The 27,363-nt window shown below is 52.7% G+C and overlaps 7 protein-coding genes across 7 annotated transcripts; 1 reads left to right on the top strand and 6 right to left on the bottom strand.

Moving 5' to 3' along the window:
* Positions 1–963: 963 nt before the first annotated feature.
* On the top strand, positions 964–1,959 carry LTHEOB_4880 (2-dehydropantoate 2-reductase; the record flags this gene model as incomplete). The annotated part of the gene is made up of 1 exon (XM_035513963.1): positions 964–1,959. The coding sequence occupies one exon, from the start codon at positions 964–966 to the stop codon at positions 1,957–1,959; it is 996 nt and encodes a 331-aa protein (XP_035374322.1).
* A 1,006-nt stretch (positions 1,960–2,965) lies between these two features.
* LTHEOB_4879 (Extracellular proline-rich protein) lies at positions 2,966–4,174 on the bottom strand (the record flags this gene model as incomplete). Its single annotated transcript, XM_035513961.1, has 1 exon — positions 2,966–4,174. One exon carries the CDS (start codon positions 4,172–4,174, stop codon positions 2,966–2,968), a length of 1,209 nt encoding a protein of 402 aa, XP_035374321.1.
* A 6,350-nt stretch (positions 4,175–10,524) lies between these two features.
* Positions 10,525–13,886, bottom strand: LTHEOB_4878 (uncharacterized protein; the record flags this gene model as incomplete). The annotated part of the gene is made up of 12 exons (XM_035513960.1): positions 10,525–10,586; positions 10,696–10,769; positions 10,887–10,920; positions 11,041–11,090; positions 11,153–11,207; positions 11,391–11,430; positions 11,484–11,710; positions 11,775–12,053; positions 12,109–12,249; positions 13,317–13,650; positions 13,705–13,746; positions 13,800–13,886. 12 exons carry the CDS (start codon positions 13,884–13,886, stop codon positions 10,525–10,527), a joined length of 1,425 nt encoding a protein of 474 aa, XP_035374320.1.
* Positions 13,887–15,934: 2,048 nt separating this feature from the next.
* Positions 15,935–17,059, bottom strand: LTHEOB_4877 (Amino acid transporter; the record flags this gene model as incomplete). Its single annotated transcript, XM_035513959.1, has 4 exons — positions 15,935–16,225; positions 16,303–16,332; positions 16,388–16,789; positions 16,850–17,059. 4 exons carry the CDS (start codon positions 17,057–17,059, stop codon positions 15,935–15,937), a joined length of 933 nt encoding a protein of 310 aa, XP_035374319.1.
* Positions 17,060–18,705: 1,646 nt separating this feature from the next.
* LTHEOB_4876 (Multispanning membrane protein) lies at positions 18,706–19,901 on the bottom strand (the record flags this gene model as incomplete). The annotated part of the gene is made up of 3 exons (XM_035513958.1): positions 18,706–18,756; positions 18,813–18,961; positions 19,025–19,901. The coding sequence occupies 3 exons, from the start codon at positions 19,899–19,901 to the stop codon at positions 18,706–18,708; spliced, it is 1,077 nt and encodes a 358-aa protein (XP_035374318.1).
* Positions 19,902–22,007: 2,106 nt separating this feature from the next.
* LTHEOB_4875 (Multispanning membrane protein) lies at positions 22,008–24,336 on the bottom strand (the record flags this gene model as incomplete). The annotated part of the gene is made up of 5 exons (XM_035513957.1): positions 22,008–22,026; positions 22,087–22,307; positions 22,356–22,808; positions 22,856–24,201; positions 24,255–24,336. 5 exons carry the CDS (start codon positions 24,334–24,336, stop codon positions 22,008–22,010), a joined length of 2,121 nt encoding a protein of 706 aa, XP_035374317.1.
* Positions 24,337–25,196: 860 nt separating this feature from the next.
* On the bottom strand, positions 25,197–25,891 carry LTHEOB_4874 (Adsorption protein; the record flags this gene model as incomplete). Its single annotated transcript, XM_035513956.1, has 2 exons — positions 25,197–25,687; positions 25,741–25,891. The coding sequence occupies 2 exons, from the start codon at positions 25,889–25,891 to the stop codon at positions 25,197–25,199; spliced, it is 642 nt and encodes a 213-aa protein (XP_035374316.1).
* Between the last annotated feature and the right edge of the window lie 1,472 nt (positions 25,892–27,363).

Genomic DNA, 27,363 nt, shown 5'->3' with positions numbered 1-27,363 from the left:
TCCCTTCCGCATGTGGCCACGGCACCAAAGCGGAAAGTCGCGACAGTGCGAGGGTCTAGAATGGAAGCATCAATAGTCGCCGGGAAACGGCGGTCTGGGAGACCAGCAGAGCGGGTCGGAGAAAAGGTCGCAGGGAGAGGCTGTGGAGCCGCGGTGCGGCTACAGCATTCGGGCGCGAGGGAGTCAATACGCGCGGGCCTGGCGAGGAGGAGCAAGATAACGGCGCATTGCTGCTGATTGCAGCAAAAAGCCCCGTGGGCTGGCGGCCTGTGGCACAGCATGGGGTTGATATACGACATATATGCGGAGAGAACGACGAGATGAGGCGGATGTTACTCCGGCAGCCGGGTGTGGCAGCGGGCACCATGGCCCACTTGGCTCGGTGGCAGCGCCGTGGGTTTGGTGTCGATGATCTGCCCGCAGCTGAAACAGGCGGCCAGGGGCCCTGCAGCGCGGTCGGCACGAGGCGATTATTGGGCGCGCGGCACCGCGGCCGGGCAGCCGTAGGCGGGCGCGCAAAAGAGCCGAACGGGGCGACGCGGAACGGCGTGTCGTGGGCGCGGCACGCGCCGTTCTGGTGTGGGTGGGCCTGCGATGAGTGAACAGACGCTCGCGAGAGTCAGCGTTTGGGCGGACCGCCTCCTTGGACGCGGCGGCATGGCGGGACCCAGGTCGCGGTCTCAGGGTCCGGATGGGCAAAACGCACCAGTTGCGGCGCGATTAGCAGCGCGTCGTCGCCGCAACGAGCCTGTTTAGCGGCGGCAGACACGGCAGCGCCCGCCTGGTGCGCACTCCAGATCTGCCCGCCCCACCCGCCTCCCAGCCAGACGCGACTCACACCGACACCCATCACCCCTGACACGCATCAAGCCTGATTTTCTTCTCTCTCGACCATGACATTAAGAGCCCTCCAGAGCCGGCGCTGCCCCGTCCCCCAGTAACCATCCCGACCCCCCTCCCAGCATGGCCCGCGTCCTCATCTTCGGCGCCGGCGCCATCGGCTCCGTCTACACCTGGGTCCTGACGCGCGCCGGCGCCCAGGTCACCTGCGTGTGCCGCAGCAACTACGAGCACGTCCGCGAGCACGGCTTCGCCCTCGACAGCGACGTCTTCGGCCAAGCCCTGCGCGTGCGCCCGACCGTCGTCGACCGCGTCGAAGCCCCGCCCGTCGACGCGCCCTGGGACTTCATCCTCGTCTGCAGCAAGGCCTTCCCCAACGCCGAGCCCAGCACGCCGTCGCTCGTCGCCCCGGCCGTCGCGAGCCCACGCACCGCCATCGTGCTGATTCAGAACGGCATCGGCATCGAGGACGAATGGCACGCCGCCTTCCCGCAAAACCCCGTCCTTTCGGGCGTCGTCTACCTGCCCGCTGCCCAGACAACGCCTGGCGTCGTGCGCATGGGCAACCTCGAGCGCCTCGAGGTCGGCGCCTTTCCGGCGACGTCGGTTGCTGAGGCGACGCAGCTGGGCGAGTTCATGGAGCTGGTCCAGCGCGGCGGCGCCACCATCCTCGTCTACGACGACATCCAGCCGCGCCGCTGGAGCAAGATGCTCGTCAACGCCGCCACCTGGGACCCGGCCACCGTCCTCGCCGCCGTCGCGCCCTCCAGCCCCTTTCAGAGCGCCAACGCCAGCGAATACGGGCCCGACTTCGTCTGGCACATCATGCAGGAGATCGTCAAGATCGCCCAGGCTTGCGGCTACGCCGAGATCACCGAGGACGAGGCCCGCCACCAGCTCGCACGCGCCCACGCCCACGCCGGCTCCCCCGAGGCCATCCGCGCCGGCGGCAGCATGCTCGCCGACGTCAAGGCCGGCAAGCCCCTCGAGGTCGAGGCCCTGGTCGGCAACGCAATCAAGATTGCGGAACAAAAGGGCGTCGACGTACCGAACCTCAACTCCCTGTACGCGCTGGCGAAAGGACTGGACAAGGACGTGGCACGAAGGCATAGCGTATAGCGCCGAAGGAACAAAACAAAAAAGAATAGAAAAAGATATATATGGAAAGAGTCAAAAAAGGACCAAAGGAGGTAAAAAAGAACGGAAGGAAGGTGGCATTCTCTCTGTCTGTGTAAAGATACCACATCTCTGTATTCCTGTTTATGTGAATAAAACGGCCGGCTTTTTGTATGTAGAGACGAAAGCGTAGATATTCTGTTCAGACCTGCTGTAGATATCAATTTTAGTTGATCGCTGCGGTTTTTCCCAAGAGAATGGTTCCTGCATGACGTGTCAGATCCACTGTTCTAGCATTATTCTGCGACTGGTAGGCTACCGACCACTAGCGAAGGTTGGCAACTACTTTATGTGCAGCACGTCTACTATTAGCGGATCAATTTTACCTCCTCTGTAACACAGAACTGTTTCACGAAAGACAAATTGTGGACCTACAATGCGTTTCATGTTGGATTCATGTGCTCCTCATCAAGGGTCATAGGCTTTCCGTATTTTTCTTGCTTGGATGTCTTGACTTTCTCACTCTTTGGGGTCTCTTGCGAACCAACTCAGCTATGAAGAGTATCAGGCGACATTGGCTTTGGGTAGTTGAAGTGTTTTCGTCCCTATTGCTGCTACTTTTGCCATTGTTAGAAAAACCATCCGGATCACAATGTCACTGTCGAAGGAGCCAAAGATGAAGAAATATGAAAAGTACCTATGTACCTATTGTTTTCGCTGAACGCCGTGCTATGCATGAGTAAGTTTTAATTGCGCTAACAAGAGAACGTGAGGTATTCGTCGCTTGCATATATATACAAGTCGTGAATGCGCATCGTAAAAATTCATCCCAAATACCCAATCCCTCGTTGTTATGTTCATGAAAGAATGCTGCCAAATTAACCGATGCCCTTTGATTAAAGATTCCAAACATGTAAGGAGCGTAGTCCGCCAGGAGGGGGTGAAGAATTAACGGGTCTATACATTGAAATGTTCATGGGGGATGTGCGGACCGCGCTCGTTGATTGATCTACCACTTCTTGCCACCGCTGGCGGAGGGGCTGCCGGTACCAGTGGGGGAGCTGGGCTTGGAGGTGCTCGAGTTGTCACCCCAGTGCGGCTTGCTGGAGGGGTTGGGGACGGCGTTGCCAGACGAGGTCGCGCCGGAGCCGGAGCCGCCCTGGGTCTGGGAAGCGTTGCCGGTGGGCTTGTTGGTGACGGTAACGGGCTTGCCGTCGTGGCCGTAGCTCACAGTGACGAAGGCAGTGACAGTCGGGCCAGCAGTGACGGTGACAGTGGTGGCAGGCGGGCAGACGCCACCGTTGTTGCCGCCGGGGTTGCCAGAGGTGCCAGTAGGGGCGGGGTAGAGGGTGGAAACGGTGGTGCAGGTCGAGACGGTGGTGTGGGGGATGTAGGTGGCGGTCAACCAGGTAGAGTACCAGGTGCTAGCACCCTGGTGGCCCACGGAAGTCGAGCACGGGATGAAGGAGGTGATTGTCTCCACGATGGTGGAGGGGAAGACCTTGGTAGTGACGACAGCAGTGGTACCGGGGGCGTACTCGGTAGTAGACGAGGGCTTGCCGGTGGGTTGATTGGTTGGCTTGGTGGTGGGCTTGTCCGTAGGCAGGGTCGTAGGCTTGTCAGTCGGCTTGGTGGTAGGCTTGCCAGAGGGAACATAAGTGCTGTTCATGGAGCCGGTTGGCTTGCTGGTGGGCGGGACATAGCTCGAGTTCGGGGCACCAGTCGAGATGGGAGGGACAACAGTCGACAAATGGTTGCAGCCTGCCTTGCAAGAGGTGACGGTTATGGTCGAAGTAGTCAATGTAGTAGTGATGAAGGTAGATCCGTGATCCGAAGTCGTCTGGGTAACAGGGCAAGTAGTGACGGTGGTAAAGGTCGTCATAGTGGCAGTCTCGGTAGTATTGCGACCGCCGGTGACGCTGGGAATGACGGAGCCAGTGCCGCTGGGGATGTTTGATTTAGTGTTGCTAGGGATGATGCCACCAGTGCCACTGGGAGTGATTGAGCCAGATCCACTGGGAAAGATACCGCCAGTGCCGCTAGGAATAAGGGAGCCAGTGCCGGATGGGATGGCGCTGCTCTTAGAGGCGCTGGGGGTAGAAGTGATGGAATCGCTGGAGGCTGCTGTACCCCAGGAGCTGTGACTCGACCAGGGGCCGTTGGAAGTGGCAGCAGCAGCGCCGACGAGGGCGGTGAAGGCAAATGTGAAGGCGACCATTGTGGATAGTGTAGCTCAAAGATACTAGGAAAAGCTGGATAGAGAAGCTCTAACGAGTTGAGCAAAGGAAAAGTTGAATAGCGAATGTCGGCTCGGGGCCTTGATTACTATTGGTGATTAAGGTTGAAGTGTTGTGATGAAGAAGAAGGGATTACAGCGCGACCGAGGCGGACTATATACGCATATCTCGTTGCGTGACAACCACGGCCTGTGATAGAAGCCATGACAGCTGAGCTTGACCACTTGCCAAAATTGGCACCGTGTCATCGCGAAGGTGACGGGTGAGCGACAGCGGATACGGTTCAGGAACCGGGGAACGCCGGGCCCGCTAATGCGGCGGAGATTCGGTTCATACGGGCGCCATCGTCAAGAGAGAGGGCTGGTAGTACGAGCCTTACGAGCGGTAGGCACAGCAGACTGGCTGCAGTTTGGGACAGGGCTTGGGCGTGGTGTGAAGGGCGTCAGCGGCAGGTGGGAGTGGCTCGGCCGAAAATAGCAGTGTGCGCACGGGCCATGTAACCATGCTCTACCACTGTGCCACCACCGCCTCAGCCTCTCCGCCCTTCCGCTCCGCCCCACGCCGTCTTTTCCTCCCATCCTTGGATCGGTCTGGCCGCTTTCAGCCCTCAGCCCTACGACCGTTGCGCCCAAGATGATGACTACTTCATCATGAACCATAGCTCACCACCTGCAGCACCGCGCTCCGCCGCCCACCTCATCCTCTATCCACCACCCCGCTGTATACGGACGCCACGTCCGAACGCCATCGCGCCTTGACAGCTTCCTCCTCGACCAACTTATCGATCCTCCCCACATCCTCCCCTCGTTTTCTGTCCGTGGGCGTCCGATACGGCCGACCATCACGAGCTTCATTTAGCCGGTTCTCGACGTTTCGACGCCATGATACTTGTTCACGCCTGTCAGTGCCTTGATCTCGATGACTTGTCCACTGATGGCACCGTCCTGCTGACTCTCGTCTCTTCCGGAACGTGGCGACAGCCTCTCATCCACATCGGACGCTTGTCATTGATCCTCCCGCCCTTCATCATCATCCAAATAGAGTTCTCTGGTCATGCGCTTATTTACAGCTACCACACTCCTTGTTCTAAATTCGGCTTTACTCACTCTCCGGATCGCCGCTCAGGCCCGCACTAGTCCCAATCCGGGAACTTTGGTCCACCAGAGTAAAATTTTACACCATTTTTCGCACGCACTCTTCTTTGCAACTGTCTGGATCACTCAGTTCTACTCCTTATATTCTCACCCGGATAAGCGCCTTCCATCAACAGGGTCCATCACCTGATCTTGATACCATTGTCGAGGTCGCTTAGCTCAGTTGGTTAGAGCGTGGTGCTAATATTGGCAGTCTTCTCAGAGGACTACAGTTAACGCCAAGGTCGCGAGTTCGACCCTCGTAGTGACCAGGATACCTTCTTCTTTTGCTCTAGGACGCGCTGGGGCAATACCTTTTGCTCCCCCATACCTTGGATCCTTCAATTCTGGCTCTGGGTGGGGTTGACGCACGCTCTTTTTGCATATCAGACCGTTAGCTCTCTCTGGAATCCACCGGGCCTCTCCGCTTGCTATGACTCCAGCAACACGAACTATGGCTTTTGCCGGTGAATCGGGGCGGTAGGTTCGTGGCTGCATGGGCCCATCCGGACGCTTCATGCGTCACTGTCCAAGATACAGTCCCGAAGGGCCATCAGGCAGCAAGCGTTCTGGACCTTTCTCCTTGCGAGCCGTCGTATTGCTCTATGCACCTAAGTGGACCATGTCTCGGACTGTTTGACATGTGGACGACAGGCCAAATCAAACCACCGGCGTGGCTGCCAGCATTGTACGAGAAGGGCTTTTTTTCCGCCAATAAGTTATCTACGCCGCGTGCACTTTCTGTTCTCAGAATTCCCAGGCAGACACTCAGGCCAGCGCCGGTCAGTGTGAGTATACGGGTCGGAGTTCACGGAGAAACAAGGCCGGACGTCGTAGTCAGCCGTACGGGTGTCTGCACGACACAACATCCCTGCACTTCAGCTCGACTGCGGTATATGCAGAGCCGTGCCAAAGATCTGTGCTCCATACTGGTCTAGAACGATCTTGCAAAGATGACGTTTTTCTGACGAGGCGGATGCTTATAATCTACCGTTCTTGCCTCACTTCTCCTCTTACACCAGGATTCGCTGTACGGAGCTCGCCATTATTCAACTTGCAGCATCGACCGATCGAACGAAAGCATCGACGAGGAGAGATTAAACGGTTTGTGTGCGTTGAATGCTGACACGGAATAGACCGACTGAGCTGATGTCCGTCAAGGGATACATTTGACGAGGCTCATTCCTCGGCACCTCAAGAGTCTCTTCATCAAATACGCGAGAACTTCGTCTGCAACGCATCAACTATCTCGAACACCAAGTTAAACATCGAAAGAAGGAATGTATTCTTATACTACTTTATCCGTTCATCCCTTTGCTTACTTAGATCTTTGTTCTATGACTAAGACATCAAGAGTTTTGTAAGTAACCACTTCTTTAATTTCTCTCTACTGAAGACCATATCGCACCATCTATTGCAACTCAAGTGGCCATTCGTTACTACCATATATGACGAAGGGAACCACAACAATCTCAGCGAATTAGCGCCAACAGTACCTCGAATATTGTGAATTTCGCATTTCACATCCCCGGCCTCGCCGTAGGAGAATCTCAAGTTCCTGTCACTGGCCCGCGAGAGGTGTAGGAAGGCATGATTTGGCGCATCAGCAGTTCAGTACACAACGTCCGGTGTGGGCAAGTAATGTGGCGGTAATGCAGTGGACCATGTTGGAAGGTGTGAGTGTGGTTGTGACGTATATCTCGCCAAACTACCTGCTGGACGAGGCTAGCATTGATAATAACGCTGTATGCGAGTATTTAAAAAATGCGTTATGCTAGTCGAACCGAGCCTGCCTCTTTTTTTTTTTTTTTCTAGTGGAGGGAGTAGTAGAGGGGCTCTGGGGCGCAATTAGCGTGGTTTATAGGGCTTACATAGCCACAAGGGAGAGGTGGAAGAGGGCTGATTAGTGCGCTTCCTCGGGGGATCATGGGAAGGAATAAAGTAAAACGAGATTCAGCTCTGTAGTAAGGGGTCGATAGGGATGAATGTGCAGATCTTGATGATCAAATGCAGTGGCTGAGAGGATCGAGATTATGGCTTGCTTGATCGAGTCGGGCATCTTCAGACGGGATCAAGACCAGGTAGGTCATTACGAAGGGAATGCAGGAGGAACTGTACGCGTGCGAAAATAGGCCCTTTCCATGTAGAATGATTAAGTTTTCGGTGGTCTTTTATGGACGTAGCTCCAAGAATATCTGCTTGGTATCGCATGATACGTATAACTGCTGCTGATGTGCTGTATGGAAGTCCCTGGAGTACTTCCTATGGGACGTGAAATTCATCCAGGTCGTGGAAATCAATCAAAGCACTCTCAATGGAAATTGTGCTTTGTAAGCTCTTCAGCAGGGTATTAACATAAGCCATATAATACAAGAGATCAATTTACACATTGCACAATTATACTGATCAATCTCTTCCACACTGATAGGAAGTATGTGCATACCAACAAATCACACGACATTCTGTCCCAGTTCCCGCGGAACTGCTGAGTACTTGTCATAATGAAAAATCAGTCTGGTCATCTACTTCACAATGTTCCCTTCCCAGTGTCCCTACCGGAAAGCAACTTGAATGCTAGACTTTCCAAACAATACTCATGCAATACCGATACTCCCAGAATCACCTGATGTAACCCCAATGGTTACATTCTGTAAGAATACTACTAACACTGCCGTGTACCTTTAGCCCAATTGTCTGTTAGTAAATTGTGAACTATTGCCTTTGGGATACCTCAAAACTGACGGAAAGATTACTTACGCTGCAGTTGCCGCGATAATCTCATGGCTTTTAGCCCTCGAAAAAATCAACAAAGAGATAGGGAAGATCAACACAAAAACCAAAACGACAAAAAATTTTGCAATATCTGAAATTTGAGTGACGAACAACATCCAAACTGGTACCATGACCAGTGCAACTGTTATGAACGGGATAATACACCTGCTAAATGTTTCGAGGCGCTCCCTGGAATAAAGTGTGATTGTACTGTCTTGGACCTTTTCTTTTTGCATCGGGTTAAGAAACAATTTCTGAAAGACATGTCAGCCAAGACTCTGTATGTGAATCAACACACTCTACCTGAAGCCATCTGAAGTCAAAGCTCCACAAGAAGTGAATGAACCAAGAATAGAAGAGGGAATCCTGCTCAGTTGAGAAGATGATCATGTCGTCTGTTCTGTTGAACAATTCAACTTCGGATTTGCAGATGGATTTATTGTTCCAGATGTAGTGAATGAGACTGATATGATTGCGCCATGTTGGACGAGAAAAGGAGAGGGACTTTTGCTCCCTTTCCAAGAAAGCGTCTTCTATTGGTCAGAAATGCGTGGAGGAATCGAAGGAGAATGAAGTCTACTTACCGTACTCTTGCAACTTCTTGTCTATCCTGCTAATCAATAGTTGGCGCTCGGTGTTGAGTCTCTGATCGAACTCAATCGAAGACAAACAGAATTTCATATTGGCGTCTTCGTGGTCTCTTTGGTCCAGCTTCTCCAGATCCGTCTCCATTTTGGCCAATTCATACTGCTTTTGTAAATTCACTCTATGTCTGATGGTTCCGAAACGCCGATAGATTCTGAAGTTTGGATCTGTGTCCACAAAAGCCGATAATTGGGGATATCCAGGTGGATATTGCTCAACTTGGTTCAAATTTCAGTCTCAAGAATATCGCACATGCTTGAGATTGTTCTTACGTGGTTTTACTTTCAGCTGTTCCAAGCGTTCATCTGGAATGATGTGCGAACTTGGTTTGAGCTGCTTCAACGTTTTGCAGATAGTTGCTCCGAAATGCCGAAGCATGAACGAATGACTGACGAGTCTTTTGAGATAGCCAGGTGACGGTTTCTGTGCACAAGCAGAAGAGTCTTCTACCAATCAGCGACTTATGAACTCTATTTTCGAAGGTTGTACTTACCAACTTCAAATCTATCCCGTGGGGTGGTTACTTCACGAGAAAGACCACGAGTATTTCTTTGACCGCTTTGACCAGATTCCAGGTCCAAGCGGAAAACCGAAGCTAAAGCACCAGAGCTAGGCTCTTCACTGTGTTCTGGTAAGCCTGCCATCGCGGTGGAATTCAAGCGGTGAAGCAGACCGATTATTTGCGTGGGCGTGCGATCCTTAAATATCTATTGTTTAACTCAGAATGAGCCAATTAAAAAGGCCCCACCGAATCAAAAAGAGGCTTGATTGTTTGATGTGCATATAAGCAACGGGATCAAGTGCGTCAAAGATAAAAAAAAATGACTGCTCATTTTGGCTCTGTGCGCTGGCATAATTTTTGGGGGATGCGGGGCTTTGAGGATTAAGGCTGCGAATGACAGAGTAGAAATCCGGGGAGCGCGATCTGCCTTGCTTATCAATCACATGAATTGAGCCTTGAGAACCTTGAATAGGATGCTTCTGGAATAGCCATGTCAGAAAATATCGCGAAATCTTAAAAACAAGGATAGAAAATCTGCCTTGGGAGCAAACACCGCCTCGCAACCGACCGAGGGTTGCGTGGCAAAGCACCCACGGATAACTGACCATTTGGCGCAAATGAATTGCTTAAGTTCACTCCCATTGTCATGGAAAGATGCATAGCTCCTTGTTTCGAAGCTGGGCTGCCGTAATATCATGCCAAATATGGCTCTCGCAAGCACTCGGCAACTCAAAAACTTGTCGACAGATTTTTGAAAAGACAAAGTAGGCACCACAAACTGTAAATAGCATCATTAAAGAGCCATATATTGAGGATGTCCTTGGTTTTGCATTTTCCCTGAAAATTTACCTATCGTTGAGGGACTTGCTGACATCCAACCATGTGCGAATCTGACTTGTCAGCAGCCGCATGAAAAGTAGCTTACGTTACCTCTACATTGCTAGAAGTGACTCAACCTTTTGCTCCATTTGGCATGAAGCCTCCAGCATTTCCGATGAGCCATTGGCAGCTCGTATGATGTGTTTCCCAAAACAAGTGCCACCAATCCTGTCTGCACAAAGCCCCATCAAGCTTTGATAGATAAATTATCTTGACCATGAAGACGTCAGTCGAAAGTTTCTCCACAATGATATGTCAGGTAACAGATGATGGGAAGGAGGTGATTATTCGGATTGTGTGCCCGCTACATGGAAGAATTTGGTGCTCTCTGTATGTTCGATGCGGTTGATATCTCAGCGGGATATTTGAGGAAGAATCTTCTGGTGGAGATTCCGAGCGCTCATATGGCCTTGTACATCTTATTCCGCGGTCTGCGAGAGCCGAGCCTCTTCAGGTGGGGTCCTGGACCGTTGTTAGCGTGCATGAATAGCATGTTTTTGGCAATGAAACGAACTGTAATCAACTAAAGATCAAGGCAAACTTTGTCTTGGTGGATACCACTGCTTCTTACCTTTCGAAGTGGCTACCAAAACAAATGCGCGGTTCATCAGATTTCTATTGCCTCTGTAGAATTTCAACATGGAACTGTCTAGAATAACTTGTATCCTTGAGATTCTGTACATATCGAGGAAGAATTTATCCTCAGGTAAATGCTAAAAACCATCAATGATTAGGCATAAGCGTTTCACAACCGCTACTTACTGTTTCCTCAGAACAAAGGTTACGTCGGTAAGCACTGCGTAGATACATAGCTGAATGTCAGTATACTGAATCACAATGAACTGAAAAAAAATTGAACAATGTATAAGATTCAGACGCACGCTATACAAACTGGCTCTTCAACCTACAGTCTCACCTCCGCTTCCAGAGAAGTTCGTAAGAAAAACGATAAGAACAGCAGTATATCTACCTCTCATCAATTAGCAACCTAGCCGATTCCAAAAGAATGTATTGTAGTGTTGACTCACGCTGCAGTGGCGGCAAAAAGCTCGTGATGCTTTGGTCGAGCGAAGATGGATATGGCTATGGGAAACGTGAGAACGAAAACGAGGACAAATGCAACCTTTGCTCTATCTGTCATATTCAGTTTGAACAGCAGACAGATAGGCAGCATCAGTAAGGCTACAGTAATAAGGGTTACAATCAGACGAATCAAAGCGCTGATCTTCGCTTTTGAGAACAGACTGATACCAGAATCTTCTGTACCTTCCGCCTTCTCTTGCTGGATCTTTGACACAAAGATTCGCTTTGAAAGAGTCAGCAAGAGCATGTAAGTTTTAGGGCAGGTGGGGTCTCTACCTGGATCCACGACAGAGGAAACCTCTGGAGTAGATCCTCCAGAAAGGTATGAAAGGGCGAGTCTTGGTCTCGTGAAAGGACCACGAAGTCATCGATGCGGTTGAGAAGCTCGATCTCACTCTTGGCGATTGCTCTTTTGTTCCATACCCAGTGAATGAGGTTCAAATGATTCCGCTTGGTAGGCCTTTCCATTGCCAGCGATTCGCGCTCTCGGGCCAGGAGCGCATCTGTATAGATGCCAAAGTCAGCCATGATGGTTGTATGTCGTTGGGAATTCGTGCATATGCGAACCATATTGCTCGAGTTTTCTGTCAATCTCTTCGATTAAACCAACCCTCTCTGAATTGCCTTGCTCCTTGTCGTATTGTATGGACGCGAGTCGATATTTGCGTGGTTCATTGTTGTCCCTCTCGTCGAGCTCATCCAGCTTCTTTTCTAGTAGCGCAAGTTCCAGCTGCCGTTGAAGTAGGACTCTGTTTCGCAGTGTTCCGTAACGGCGATAGATCCGGAAGTTATCATCAGTGTCGATGAATGCAGCGTACTGGGGGTATCCGTCGGCATAGGCAATGACTGGGATCCGTCAGTGATTTTCCTACACTTAGCGAGATTTTTAGTTTGATCTCACTCGGTTTCACCTTTAGGTCTTTGTACCGATCGTCCATACGGATGTCCGATCCAATACCTAGTAGTCGCAGGATCCGACGCCACCAAGGTTGTTGCTCATTCGTTGCATCGGTTGCTTCCATTTCCTCGATAGCAGATGCGCCTAATGATCATTAGCCAATCGCACAACTGCGCTACTCGCTAAAGAAACTGCCTACTCTGTTTTGATTCTGCATGAGAACTGGGAGTCGGAGGGTCAGGACTTTTCCCTTCGCTCTCAGTGCCGACTTCGATAGCCATCGGTTTAATGGAGATGGAATACTTTCAGAGTCGTGGTCGAATGAGAAGTTGTCCTGCCATCGTAATCAGCCTTGAAACGTGTGCGTCTTTAACAGGAGATAGGGTAGGACCGGATAGAGGAGGGTCAGCGGCGCGAGGCTGGGCGCATTCCTTGGAAGTAAGCTTTCTTTTAGCCACAATTGCACAAATATGCGCTGTATGCGCCGTTCTTCCAGACCGGAGTACGTGCAGCAAGCCTGCGCGCGTCCTTGCAGCGCGTAGGGGAGATTGGACTTCGTGTACAAGTGGAACCCGGCTGTTATATTGGTAGGTACACTCAACCTTTTGGATTTTCAGCCGCATTACAATGTCACGCGCAAAGCTGGATGCCTCTCGCATGTGGTAGCCAGTGGGCTGGGGGCTGAGGCGGGGGCAAAGGAGGCTACGACGCCAGGCTGAAGGCGGGCGAGCGTGGCCTTATCATTATTGGAAGGGCACACAGGGATTCCACATTGCAATGCCTGCCGACGGAACCCCGCGGGCCTGCAGTTGCTTCTGTGCATTCTCCCGAGCCACCATTGGCTGCCTGCTTAACACTGACTTTCCGCCGATCAATTCATATCGCTTATTATATGTACGATCTCAAAATTGCGCGTCTCAGAGCCCTGCTGCGTTATGTTGCACAAAGGCGGGCGGTCGCGTGCTTGCCTTGCTTTTAACTCCGTAGCGTCGACCCCATAAGACAAATAAAAGAGCTAAGATCCTCCGGCCGTGTACACACGAGACTCTATTCGCCCAGAGCTTCGGAATGCGAGGACGATTATCTCAAAGAAATAAAGCCTCTTGCAGACCTGAGAAATGCGGGGGCAAGAAGAGCACACTAGGCTTCTCGAACCCGCAGCCAATCCAACCATTACGTACATTGACTCCGATAAACTGTTCGCTGCTCACCTGTCTGAGGGTCCTGCGCGATGTAGTACCACTGTTGATAGTCTTCGCTCCAAATCCAGTTAGCGGTTGTGTTCCCTTGCTGGTGCTCTAACGACCCAGTTGCGGACGCAGTGCTGCCGTTCGTCCCGGCAGTGGTCTGTTGATATGTTTCCTCCTGGATATAGGGCATCGCTTCGTGGCCCTGGCTCTTGTCAAGCGGTGTTTCGTAGTGCGTGGTCTGAGGCGATGTGGTGTAGCGGTTCGTTGTTGATGTTGCTACTCCCGCTGCATGGGTCTGATGTGGTGTCGCATCGCGATTCTCGTTACTCGAGGGAGCAGGAGGAGGTTCTGGCCACTTCACTCTACGTTAGCGGCACTGCAGTCTGTAGACGATAGCCAAAACACTCACAGGATTGCCGCTAGGCCTTGGCCTAACGCCTGAAAGACCGGTCTTGAGAACGTCAGCATGTGGATCCGACCCTCCCTTTGCCATGATAACCTTACACCCGAGTCGCGTTTCTTCCTTGATCGATTATCGTGCTCCGAGGTGTCCTGGCGGGATCCCCCAGCCTTCCGCTGCGAAGGTTGCATCTGGATTGTTGCGCTATCTCAAAGCAGGGAGCGGTTCGAATGAAACGAGGCGGAGTACAAGGCGCATTGGTACGGAGAGACTAGTAATGATATGGTCAGGCACGCTGGATCGTTGAATGTGTCGGAGAGCCTCACTCCTCTTTTACCAGAGACTCAGTATTTTATTCGGCTGAACGCGGGACGGATTTCCTACTCGCTCGAGGCAGTAATACAGGCATAGTGTGCCGCCTAGTAAGTGCTTCGACGAGTGAATGGTGCCCCCAATCAAATTCTTACCTTGAAGCCATCTGGGGGAGTCATCTGCCCACCCCTCCTGCAAGGCAAGTGAAAGCCCTTTTCCACAGCTCCGGGGCTGTCACATATAGCGCACTGGCGCCTTGCTGCCTTCACACAGCCTTGAATGATGTGAAAATCTCATTCGCCAACATTTGGGGAGGCGATACCTGTCAAGTTGTGGATGGTGGACGAGAGAGAGCAACGCAACAGTGCAGGGGGCTGTCCCTGACGTTTGTCTAGCTTCGCGTCAGCCTAGCTTTGAGTAATGTAACACAGCCTGTGCCAGCGTCGGAAAACTGGTGCAGATCGTGTGCGTGCCTCGTGCTTCTTCCTCGACGCCGCTGAGCGTGACACGTGAGAGAGCAGGGTTTAGATAACGGAGCGGACCTATAAATGAGGGATCCGAAGGCTGACATACCTCCGCCAGCCTGTCGTTGCAGGATTATCGGGTATTCCTATTGGAACAGCCATAGAGGGTGCGTTGGAGCGTAACCACCCACTTCTGCGCGTGACGAACGATGCGCTGTTCGGCTGGGGCATTCGCACAGCCTGTCTTTGTATGAATCCTCGCCGGCACTCTCGAGTGCCACATGGAGGAGGTCGTGTGGGATTTGCGATTGCTGGTCAGCAATAGCCTTGACAGCCTATGGATGTGGTGCGGCACGGGACGGGACGGTGCGGGGCTCAGAGCGCTTCTAAATATACCCCGCCAAAGGGCACTCCTTGCAGCAAAGGTGCTTCCAGACAGCCTTTCAAACCTTCCAGACTCCGTGAAAAATGAAGGACGGTAGAGGCTTTCTAGAGATGCCGCCCGCAAGAACTTTCCTATTTTTCGAGAAAATCCCGTGTCTTCTGCTCACTTCTAAGGATTAGCATCTAACACGATGTAGTGAAGCATGAGGAATGTGGATGCGTATTTACCTGTATGAAACTTGGAGAAGAGACGCCCAGCGTATGGCCATTTGTTTGTAAGAGCTCTCGATTAGATGGCCAAGACATGGACTGTGAAATATGCAACGACGAAAGCCATTGTCTCAGTCGCTGCTGAGGGGACGTAGAGGTAATATAAATACCATCGCTGGTGAAAATTTTGGACACGCCGGGACCAACGTGTCTTCGAGCCGTTTGGATCTAGCAGATTCCCGTATCAGCGTGCTTTCATTTGCCAGGACGATCCACATGCGTTGCCTTTCGCCCGGGATCATACCCACTTCAAACCGGAGAAACCCAACAGAAATGAGACACCAATTGGAAAAGACGTGAAATCGCAGAATATGTGTGCTTATTGTCAAACACGGTAATCTGCTTGCGAAGTTGAGATGCTTTTGCAGGGATATCCACTAGTGGACGGCCCGTTTCCCGCAGACTGTTTCATTTGTCCTTCTGAAGATGTAGATGCATCTCAGGACGGAATTGGTTACTGCTTCATCACATACCTGCATCTTTCGGGAAGGATTTCAGCTTTATGCTACGCATGCTCTTGGCTGAATTCGTTCCAAGCAGTGGGAATGCAGCTAGCCAAGCTGAGTAGTAGTGTGTTTCATATATTTTCCGGGTGATATGATTCATTCAAACTTAAAAAAAAGCTCACACTGTATGGCAAAAGCGCATACCATAATGTTAGTGGCTTTCTGAGATAATGATTATTCTAGAACACTTAATAGATGACTCTCTTATGGACAGCCAGTTCTCATTAAAGATGATCATAATAAGTCAGCTTTCGACCGCTGGAGTCTACAAATGTGTGTCCATGTTCTGAGCTCAGGCCTTTTTTAGACATACTCTGCACAGATAGTCTCTCCTCCCAGATCCATCACATCACCCACCGTAGCATTCGCAATAATTCCCACCATCCACAAATTATGATTCAAGGTTGTGACATTACCCGAGTCACCATCATAGTCGAGAATATCAGCGCCCGGGTATTCAAAGTCATTTTGCTCCAAGTAGCTTGTAAGAGGGACGTTCCGTCCGGTCATGTCGGTCAGGCGCGCTGAAAGGTTCGCGCTCTGCCAGACCCACCACAAGCGGTCCAAGTTTGTGTGGTGCAGGAAGAAGAGAGGCTAAAAAAAAACTGTTAGCCATGCCCTGTATTGGAGAAAGGGTTGGATCAAGCCTAAAACAACGAGGGAAGACTTACATCTCCGGGACTGGCCACTACATCAAGCATCTTTTACAACTATCAGTATATGTAACTTTGATTTCAATGAGTGCTCTGCGCTTACCGTCCCTCCTACGCCCGCATGTCCAGCGGTGTGAGGGCTAGACTTGTAGCACTGCCATGCCTCAGAGTAGTTCGCCGATGCGTAGCAGGCATCGATGTATGTCTGGTTCGCTTTTTGGAAGTTGGAGGAGTCGAGGCTGCGTGAAAGGCAGTAGTTCGCAGAGCTCGAGGTCTGATTGATGTGGAGCGTGAGGTTCTGGAACGGGCCATCTGCGACACACTCATCATCTCCAACGCCATTGCCGCCGAATCCTGTGTCTGGATCGAAGACGGAAGACTCGTTGAGCGCAGTGACATCGAGAGACTCCTCCCAGTAGGGCTGTGCGCCTGTGTAGTTGCACTCGTTCTGGAGAAGTAGTTCGTGGGCGCGCATGTAGAGACGGTGCCAAGGCAGGAAGGCGCCCTATACACGGAATCAATTGTTGAAGCTCAATGGCGTATAAGAGGTGGCTCGGCTACGTACCACATCGTGTATGATGTTCGACTGAACAACGTGGGAGTACATCAACTCGTCCCATCGGTTCTTCGCGCCTTCGATGTTCAGCTTCGGAGGGGATGACATCAAGCAAAGCTCAGCGTCGATGTAAGCCGCTTTTTCAGCGTCGCTGAGATTGTTCCTGAAAGCCATCTTTAACAATTTGTTGCACCCATTCAAGCTGTATGGTCTTACCATGATTTCCGTTGGTTTTTAGTGGTGCAAGTTTCATTGCGTTTTGCCAACGGGGAACTGACTGCCAAATCAATTGTGGAGGCAAAAAGAGTGACGATTGTCCATTTCAGGATGCCCATCGTAGCTATTTCCGATCCGAGCGCAATAGAGGGCCAATGGACAAAAGCGAATGAGAGACAATATCAAAGAGCTGGAAACGAGAGTCCTGATGGTAGAGGAAAGACGTGCAAAGAGATATCGACTTTATACCCGAACCTCAGGCATGATTGAGAGCCTTGGTCTCTAAAACCAGGAACATATCGCCGAGCCCGCAGCATCTCGGTGGACACCTGAACCGAGAGGCCAATCACAGGTTCTGCAAATGCTGGTCTTACGCGGAAGCCCCTTTGGCATTGCTGCACACGCGTGCGCTCTAAGCGCATGTGGCGTAGGGGAAGATTGAAAAAGTCAAGATCGACATCTGTGGAGTAGATTGACTATCGTGAATGCGTGGATGAAGTGCGTAAGCCGATCGATTGGAGGTGCAATCGCGGAGGCATATATCCAAGATTAAGGTATGAAGCTGGCCGGGATCCGTTCACTCAAGCACTCGCACAGTGCATCGGCTGGTCTGCTGGGACCCATGTATACTCAATATTTCCCGACGCGTAGTTTTCGTGGGGTGGGGAGCTAAGGCGTCCTGGGCAAGCCTGCCGTTGCGGCTGCGTAAGCTGTCTTAAGCTCAGCCGCGTTTCCGGTTTAGTATGTCGATCTCCGGTTTTAGTGTCCGCAAGCCTCCCAGGGGATCTCGTGGCTTATCCACATTCTCCACCTTGAGGCGTTGCAATCGTGTTTAGGCAGGATTTAAGCGAGTGTGGAGAGCAGCCACCGCACACGCCTTAGGCCACGAGATTTGGAGTCTGGGGGAGATGACGCATAATGTACTGAAATTGTAAGCGCTCTTCTCTCCTGTTTGTCAAACAGAGCTACACTGCAGTTGAAAATCTTTCTCCTCGTCATTGCTTTTTTGCAGGCGGCCAGAGCTCCATCTCTTAATCGCAAACTGTCATGAAACTGGGCTGGAGCGGAGTGAACCTTTAACGAGATACTGCGCAAATCACTGCAGTCATTTAATGACCAAACGAAGGGTCGGCAACTTGGAATGCCCGTAAAACAGCCATCGAGATGGCTGAGTAAGCCATGAGTTTATCATGTACACCGTATTTGAGCAGCTGGAGTCTGATTGAACCCTTGTCAGCCCACTATCCATCCTCCTAGACTCATTTCTTGCTTCGTCACGAGCTTTTCGCGCTCGAGGGCTTCAACCGTAACAGAAAGGGCCGCATATTTGAGGAGCGCTATACGAAGCAATCAGTAAGTTGAGGATACAAAGCATATCCAATGATGCGGGTCGCATGCAGTGGGATCATCATTTGTGGGTCACCAATGTAGGCGAGGGTAGATCGTGCCCGGCAACGACTTTTGTCCTATCTCGGTATGCATGTAGCAGCACTTGAGTTGCTCTGAGAGTCAAGCCACGGAGCACATACACGGTTTCAGATTACTGGGTACGAGCGAGGGCTGTGTTTCTTCTAGAAGATATATGTATGTACATTGTTCGGCGGCATTGAAAGAGAGAGACTAAGTGACCATGCTCCGAGAAATACACTTCAAAATTCCGCCCGCCAAACGTCGTTCAGTGTGTGCTGTCCAATTGGAAACTGCAGCGCGGTTTATCAGCATAATATAATAGCGTCAAGCAAGGGGAAGAACCTACCTTATCCGGCGGCAATAGCAGTGGTTCGGGTCCTGCGCCGCTACCATCGGGATATCGCCCTTGAAGTGCATTCATCTCCTGCTGCGTCTGTATCAGAAGGCCGTCCGTGGTCGGCCTATCAGCAATGAGCGGACTCATGCACTTGTAAGCTACAGGGAAAAGCACATCAGTAAAACATATTAGCAACGAAAAAAAACACAAATCGAACTCACCTAGATCGACCAACCGATCGCTATATCTCGGCTTCAACGACTCCGACGGCGCAAGCGGCACCCACATGCCCCCGGCCATCCGCCGGATATAAGACTTCGGCCTCGCCCCCAGCTTATCCAAGCTGCTCGGCAACGGGCCGTACCTCGCCCTCCGCGCGTGCATCGGCCCGTACTCGACGACCGGCGCCTCGGCCAAGCCCCTGCCCAGCATCGCCTTCCACTCCTTCTTCCGCAGCGGCTTCGCCACCTTCCACGGCCAGGGCCGGCGCGGCGCGTGTCTGGGCAGGTGGTCCCACCACGCCGGATACGCGTTGCTTTTGGACCGGTTGTCGTTCGGCGCGTAGCCGCCGCGCCAGGCGCAGACCTGGCCGCGCGGCGCGATGCGGTTGGTCATGGTGCACCAGATGGTCACGCCGAGCTGGAAGATGGACGAGTGGATGCGCACCTGCTGGTCGACGGGCAGCGGCGGCTTGTAGGGCGACGCGCGCGCGCGCGCTGTCGGCGGCAGCGGCGGCAGCGGGTTCCTCTGCGCGTCGACGGGCGTGTCGCGGGCGGGCCCGTTGGCGCGCTCGTCGTTGGAGAGGCGCTGCGAGTTGGGCTGGAACAGCTCGAACGGGGAGAAGCCCTTGGTCCCGTAGCCGCGGATGTGCGAGGGGATCTGGTCGGCCGCGCCCGGTTGCGGGTACGCCTCTGCGCCTCCGAAATCCGCGAGGATCGGGAGCGGGTAGTGGCTGCACCATTCGGGCCCGTCCGTGGCGGGAGCGTCGAGCAGAATGTTTGAGGGCTTGAAGTCGTAGTGGAACAATGATTGCCAAGGGCGAGGCGGGACTTGGCCCGGCTCGTGGCCCTTTTCGATAAAGTCGAGTGCCCGAGCCATGGTATGAAATAGGTACCAGATAAAAGCTTCAGGAACCACTAGACTGTATCGAGGACTCCCGTTAACTTTCAGAGTCGGCGCAAAACGGGGTTGGGCTAACCTACTCTCTTTCCTTGTAATGCTTCAAAACTTGCGCCAGATCCCCATAAATTGCGTAATTGAGCCATGTCCTACCGTTTTCTGTGGCGGTGCTTTGGTGGTGCCCAAGCAAATACGGAATGAACTCGGGAGCCCTCTGAAGTCTTAAATCGAACAGAAATTGACGCTCTTTGTTGCCCACAAAGTCGTTCGTTTCTCTATCTTTCTTCAAGAATATCTTCTGTGAATTTCGTCATTAGTCAATTGATATCATCTCCGAGATACGTGTGACCTACACCCAAAGTCCTGCCACTCGCGTCAATTAGGCGCCATATAGAGACTAAGCCATAACTTCCACGCCCCCCATAACTTGCACCTAGCCGCCAAATACCCTCCCCCCTTAGGTTGTTAGGCATCGTGGCTATATCGTCAGTCATAGATTGTACAGTTGGGAGTATTCCATTGTCCAAGACACCGGGAGGCGCCGCAGGAGTCAATCGTGGGTTTGGTACTTGCCAACCACGCGCTCGCGTAATCCTCTCTGCCAGATCCCGAAACCAGTCCTGGAAGCCATCAAGCTGCTGTCCGAAGTCCTCTCTGTACATGGCCCTAATCTGCACTGTTTGCACCTCTCTCAGCCAGGGAACTACGAAAGAAGTAGCGTAGGTGAAATGCGGCTGACCTTCATTCAGACTCCATTCCGACGCCTCTTTCGTGTAATATATCTCATCCTCATTGACGTAAACGTCCAGAAAATCGACCCACCCATCGGCCCATGGTCGCGGCCATCGCTGACTTGACTCTCGCTCCCACGCCCGTATGACGGATAAAGGTAAGTCGGAGTAGAATTGATTGAAATAGCTATCCCGTGCGGCTGTCGCAGTACTGTACTATCAGCCCTCTGCTCAAGATCGGCCTTCAGTCATATGGACGTCACCTTCATCCGGCAATGCCTCAGCATGCCTCACCCATCGGTCATGAACTCCACCACTTGTGCGTTGCCGGTTGTATTCGATTCGGAGCCTGTCCAGCCACAAATCCTTGCCTTCGCGACGCTGACCCCCTTGCGGCGCTATCGGAAATATTGTTGGAACCGGCCTCAGGATCGGGGGTTTGCGGCCTGACATGATCAAAGGATGGAAAGCACAAGTCTCGCAGCTTCAATCGCGAGTGTCTCACTGCTTGAGGTAGGTCCAAGATGGCGCCCATGTTTATCTGAAGCGAGCTGTCTTTGTTCGCTGCGCTCAGCGCTGTGAGGATGTTTTCAGCCATCAGAAATAAAGGATTCGCAACAAGTCATCCTGATTTGCGATCTTGTTCCTTTGTAGCTATGCATGACGACTCGCTTTGTGGTAGGTAACGCGGTACTTTGTCAGTCTCGCGGGTGCCATCAAACATCCCCTGTGCTGCTGCGTAGAATTCTAAAATTTTCTGTTGACAATGTAGCCCATGCTAACATCGCGACTACCGTTAGTTTCTTATTCTGCTAATGTATTTGCTTGTAGAATGCTTACCTTGGTAGAGTTGCAACATTGTGATTTATTGCGCACTGCTCGCAGCTGTGCGGACATTGGTGATTAAGGCTCTTCAGGATTCAGGGCAGGGAATTTATTGAGAGACTAAAGATAACAAAGCGTCCATATTATGTAACCAGCCTCAGGAGAGTGAGTATATACAAAGGACAGTAACAAGGCTTATCGAAGGATTGTAAGAAACTCATTTTCTTAGCTGACCGTACCGCATGCTTGTTGCTTCAAAGCCAAACTTACTGAAAGAATAGAAAACTTCCAGAGCAGAGAGGGAATACAAAAAATTTGATCTGCTTATCTCAGCATTTCCGTCACATTAACTCGTTACCCAGAAACTCCTTGCCATCGCTGCTAGCATTCGAACGGCTGCCACCCTAGATAAAATGGAAAAGAAACACCTGAAGATGATGTGGCTCGGAAAGGAAGCTTGCACTTGAAAACAGAATGGATGATCGCTGCTACATGCTTGAGACAGCTTGCTCTCTCGCAGTGCATTTGTTTAGTCTGCCTTTATAGCTCTGTACGTTATGTGAGATTAGCTGATGGTCAAAGACGTTCTTTCATGTGGATTGGCCTACCCGTAGATCCTGCGTACGAACGCGTACGCAGCAAGGAAACCAATTGTACCTGTGAGGAGGCCGTATACGAGACAGGCGAGGAAGCTGTAAGAGAAGAACAGCATGCTGGAAACGAATCCCGTGATGCGAAGCTTGAAAAAGTAATACCACGTGCAGGCCAGGAAAACCCAGAGGGCCGAACCGCCGCCTACGAAGAAAGATTGCCACCACCAGTGGTAGTTCTGCAGAGTATGAGTATTGGGTGTGCCAGAACAGCATGGGAAACCTACCTCCGAGCACAACTGGTTGTACGTTGCAATGATTGTAACCTCAATCACGGTGATGAACAGGATCAGGCAAACAGCGGCCAAAAACCCAAAGACGTAGTAGTAGCCGCTCTTGTCTTGCCAAACGCTCCTGAAAACGAACAGCAGTTCGATGAAGATGACGGCGAATGGAAGCAGACCGGCAAGGAGGATGAACTGAGTGCCCTTTGTATACCAGGGCTGGGCAGGAATCTGGCGGGGGATCGCGTTCGTCTTCACTGGATGAGTCCATGCGCCGACCTTTTCGAAGCCATACCAACTTCCAACGTAAACAAGTGGAAGCTGAACCAGCAACCACAGGATCAGCAGCGCGATCAGCGTGCCGAAAGGGATCGCAGTGCTGGACGCTTGGGCCCACACGAAGAGGTTGAGAATGAAGACGGTGGCGAAGATAAGGCCTGGGATGAGTGTGCCAGTCTGTCATTGTTAGAAAGTCGACGTGCGTGGAGCGCGATATAACTTACCACCACGACGTTCTTCTGCCAGCGCTGTCCGCCAAAGGTCTTGTAGACTCTCGCAGAGAAATAGCCGGAAAAGACACCAGCGAGTATGAAGAGGGCTAGGCCAACACTGATGAAACCACCACGGAAACTAGGGTTAAGGACGCCGACAGCGCTCAGTATGAGTAATCCTGTCGTCATGAACACCAGTTGCGAGCCGGAGCCCACAAGAGGAGCCAACAAGCCTCCATATGCCGGGGCGCGGAAGACATCGCCATGAAGAAGTTTCCAGCCCGTGATGTCTTCCAGCGGCTCCTCATCAGACGAAACATCAGCATCACCATCATCGTCCAGCTGCTCCAAGAGGCCACCTTTTTCAGCGCTCTTCTTGGGAGACTTGGAGTTCTTCGGACGCGGAATCTTGGGTTTCTCGATGTCACTCGTACCCTTGATGTCACCACGAACGGTCCTGGTGAAAATGACAGCGACTGCAGCCGTCAGAATGGCAGAAATCAGAAGAGAGTTGACGATGGCAATCCAGTGGATCTTGGAGCTGTCTTCCTGGTTCACGAAGTACATGTCCCACCGGTTCTGCCACTCCACGTGGTCATCTTCGCGGAAATAGACCGAGTAGGTGTACGGAATCGTCAACGTGGCATCATCATCGATACTCTCCTCGTCCGGTACGTACGACGAGTCTGCATATCTGGACTGCAGGTCGGTGATGTTCGGCTGTATGCGCAGCTCGAGGCCGTTTTCGGAGTTTTGGAGATCCTTGGGAATTCCATTCTTGTCACGGTTGTCGGCCTCAATGCTCTTGGTGTAGACTTCGAAGCCAACGACGACCTTCTTCCCGTGCTCGCCGTCGCGACCAGGAGCGGGGCGGTAACGGATAACGAGGGTAACGTGATTGTTGATGTAAAAGCGGGGTTTGCCAGTGGCGGGGTCGAAGTCCTCATAGCCCATCTTGAATCCAGCAGCATAGTACTTGCGCGACTTGTCGGTGGTGACAAAGCTGGTCGCACCAGGCATGTTGTCCACAATCCACTCGGCGACGTAGCCATCCTTGACGATTTCCTTGGCCTTTTCTAGGCCGCGCCTGTCGACCTTGGTACTGCACAGGTATCGCGCCTCCTCGTCCACGCCCATGATAAGCTCATAGTCGGACAAGATTATGCGATCGCCGCGAAGAATTTCGCCGAGATTCAGGGACAGCGTGGCGCCGCTGGAACCGGGAGAGCGGCGGCCAGTGGGCGGGCAGACGAATGGGAGCTCGGCATAGGCGTACTGCAGCTGGGTATTGTCGGAATAGACTTTGTTTACGAAAAGAGGAATGGTCTCGCCGTCGGCGTAGCTCTTAATGGACCAGCCTGGAGGCAAGGTTACTCGAAAGTTGCGGTTCCTAAATGCTTGGGTCTCATACCTGGGATGTAGAAGGCATTCACCAGGTTCACTGCGAGGGCCAAGAGGGCCAGTAGGCGGGCGAACCGCACGTCAGCGTGCATAGTTGGCGAGGAAGATGCAGCGAGCGGGCGGGTAAGTCGGCGGAGAATTGGGGCGGGCGTGCAGTTGAAGAAGAGAGGTATGCAGGGCGCAGCGCGGTCGAAGGAGCCCGCGATCTGATGTCAGCGAGGGACGCGCGATACGAGGACACGTCGGAGTGGTCGAATGCTCTCCTTCCTTGTTCGACGCGGATTAATCAACGGGAGGCGGGGTTGCGAAAAGGCGGGAAGAAGAAGAGAAGATCAACGAGTGAAAATGGTAGCGAGTACCGTTGCGAGCTGGTCGCAAGCCCGTCGCAAGCCCTAGCAGAGGCGGATAGGCGTTTGGGGTTGGCGGGCGGAGGGACGCGGGAGAGAGACGAGGGCCGACGCGCAGCCACTAAGTAGTGCTTCACCAGGCCGCAACGCGAGCCCCGCGCGTTTCTTCCAGTCCCCCGTTTCTGCGCTTGTGAAACGCCCGAATATCCACGCTATCTCGACCTCATCAATTCGACACTGTCGACGACCGACTTCTTCAACGTGGCCGGCAAGGCAGAAGCGCAGCTGCAGGGATGCCGCGCCGCCGCCCCGACCGTTCCGTCTCTAGATCTGCTGTGCATCACCCCAGCACCACCAACCGAGCCAATCGATTCGCCTGCAGTCGTCACCAGTCTCACACTCACAAGTCACAGGATCGCAATGCGCTTTTTCAACAATCAATTCCCGCTGCTGCCCAAGGCAGCAGCCTAACTACTGTATACAGAAGCTAAGCCTGGCTCGCATCGTGTCCCAACGCTCTTGAGCTCAGCCCGCAGAAGGCTCAAAGATGACAGGTGTGAAGAATCGAATTCGTAATACCACCACTAGACGATCGTGTCACCCATTTACAAAACACCGAGGAGGCCGTCCTTGGAGTTGGCACCGCTGCCGCTGAGGAGACCGCCAAGGATGCCGTTGCTGCCGATGAGGGGAGACAGAGCGTTGCTAAGGCCAAGAGTGCTCAGGACACCACCGAGGAGACCCTCAACAAGGTTCAGGACACCGCCGACGAGGGACTCAACACCGTTGAGGAGACCGGACAGAGTGCTGGTGAGAGGAGAGGCGAGGTTGAGGAGAGAGCCGAGACCGAGGGTGCCGTCAACGTTGTTCAGAGCGCCGTTGACCTCAAGGAGGACGTTGCTGAGGACACCGGCGATAGCGGTGGCGTCCTCGGCGCGGGTGGTGAGACCACCAACGGTCTGCTGGAGGCTGGTGACCTTGGTGACGGTGCCCTGGACAAGGGTGGTGAGGTCGGCGACCTGGTTCTGGTAGGTGTTGGCAGCAGTCTGGTTCTGCTTCAGGGTCGACAGAGGGCCAAGGCCGGAGGCGGTCTGGTCTGTGTGGCTGTTAGAGTTGGGACACCTGAGAAAGAGCATGGACTGCACTCACTAATGACGCCAGTGTACTGCTGGACCTGAGGAAGCAGGCCCTGGACGAGGCTCAGGACAGAGCCGATGTCCTGGCGCTTATCGACAGGGGCCGGGGCGGCCATGGAGCCAACGAAAAGGCTGGAAAGAGCGAAAACGGAGAAGAACTTCATTTTGACTGTTCTTTTGTTGTCGAAAGAGTGACGAAGGTTGGTTTGAAGGGAGTAGAGAACGTCGGGATGATGCTGGTGAGCAGGCTGTGGTGGGATGGAGTCAGTCAAGCGGGCAATTCAACTTTCTTATATGCTTTTTTGCCGCTAATTCTCCTTCGTACCATTCGCAACTCCCAGCAATGATGACGAACATGGGTCACACATGGCATGGCCGAACATACGACGATCGTCATCCTCCTCAAACTCATCCTCTGCTTGCGGACCCAGTTCGTCCCTGCAGGCGCCCGGCTTCCGCGCAGGGTCCGTGACCCGGTCCGGCCTTACCAGAGACCCTCATTCAGTCTAGCGGAGAGTCCGTGGGATTGGTTCAGCGAGCGCTGAATCGTGAGTCGTGGCCCCGTTGCGACCCCTTCCGGTTGGCAGGTCGATAAGAGGAGGATCTGCGGGGTTTCAGCTGCCTTATCTTGGAAACCAATCTCCCATCTCCCGAGTCAAACCAATTGAACGTGGAAGATCATTAACGGAGTTGTTATGAAAGCTTAGCTCGCTGGAATCTCGGTCTCAGCCAGCGCAAACCTTACTACGCCACCTCATCGTATACGTTTTAAACGGCAGAAAAAAATGCCAGCCATCGCTGCATAACTCCGGAACTCCCAGGCGAGGCATCCACCGTGGCGGTGAGGACTGAGGCGCAGTTGTTGAGGCTCGGGGTACTTCGCATATGGGGATCGCCAGATCGCCCTAATTTTCCGAAATACTCGCCGCAAAGGTTCAGATGACTTCGGGCACAATTTCAGCTGCCAACGAGCCTGCTGGCCTTGGCTGCATACGTCACAGGGCTGAATCGCGGTTTGATAACGTCTCCACTGCGGCGGGAAGCTCAGATATGCTGCCGGCTCGCTGCAAGTGGTGGCGCCGCAGACACCAGGACGGATTGGGACAACCTCAAATGATGGTGATAAGCCCCTCCCCCCGAGAAGGAGCGGTATAGCGTGAAGGCTTCACGGAGTTGGAGCTCCTGTTTGTTCTGCCAAGAGCTGCAGCTCACCCTTTCTCCTGGAGCGATGCGCGGCAGACAATCGCCCTGGTCCTTTGGTTAGGGAAAAGACCGCCATGCTTAACTCTGACTGGCTAGTCGGTAGCGGCCTTGGCGGCTAGTACAGCTGTCAAATTCCGATTCCCCTATAGCTAACTGCTTAATGGTCAAGCTCCGAGAAGATCAAACCAACACGTCGGAAAATCGGGTGCTCGAGCGGTCTGCTTCATGATCCGAAGTTACGGCTTCATCGAAAGCCACAACCGCACCCGCGGGAAACAAAGCACTCGGGAATCTCCCAAAGCATGGCTTGTGCGCCAAGCACGCGTGGAAAAAAGGGTCACAAGAAATAAGCAATGTCGTTGCGTCGGAAAAAAAGATTAGCAGATGCGGGGAGCAAAAGGGGCGCCCCTGGCGGGGGTGACGTATGGGGTCA

The sequence above is a fragment of the Lasiodiplodia theobromae genome (assembly GCF_012971845.1).
Source record: "Lasiodiplodia theobromae strain AM2As chromosome Unknown scaffold_13, whole genome shotgun sequence".
Taxonomy (NCBI): Eukaryota; Fungi; Ascomycota; class Dothideomycetes; order Botryosphaeriales; family Botryosphaeriaceae; genus Lasiodiplodia; species Lasiodiplodia theobromae.
Note: the sequence above shows the minus strand (reverse complement) of the source record. Positions and strands in the feature narration are given on the sequence as shown.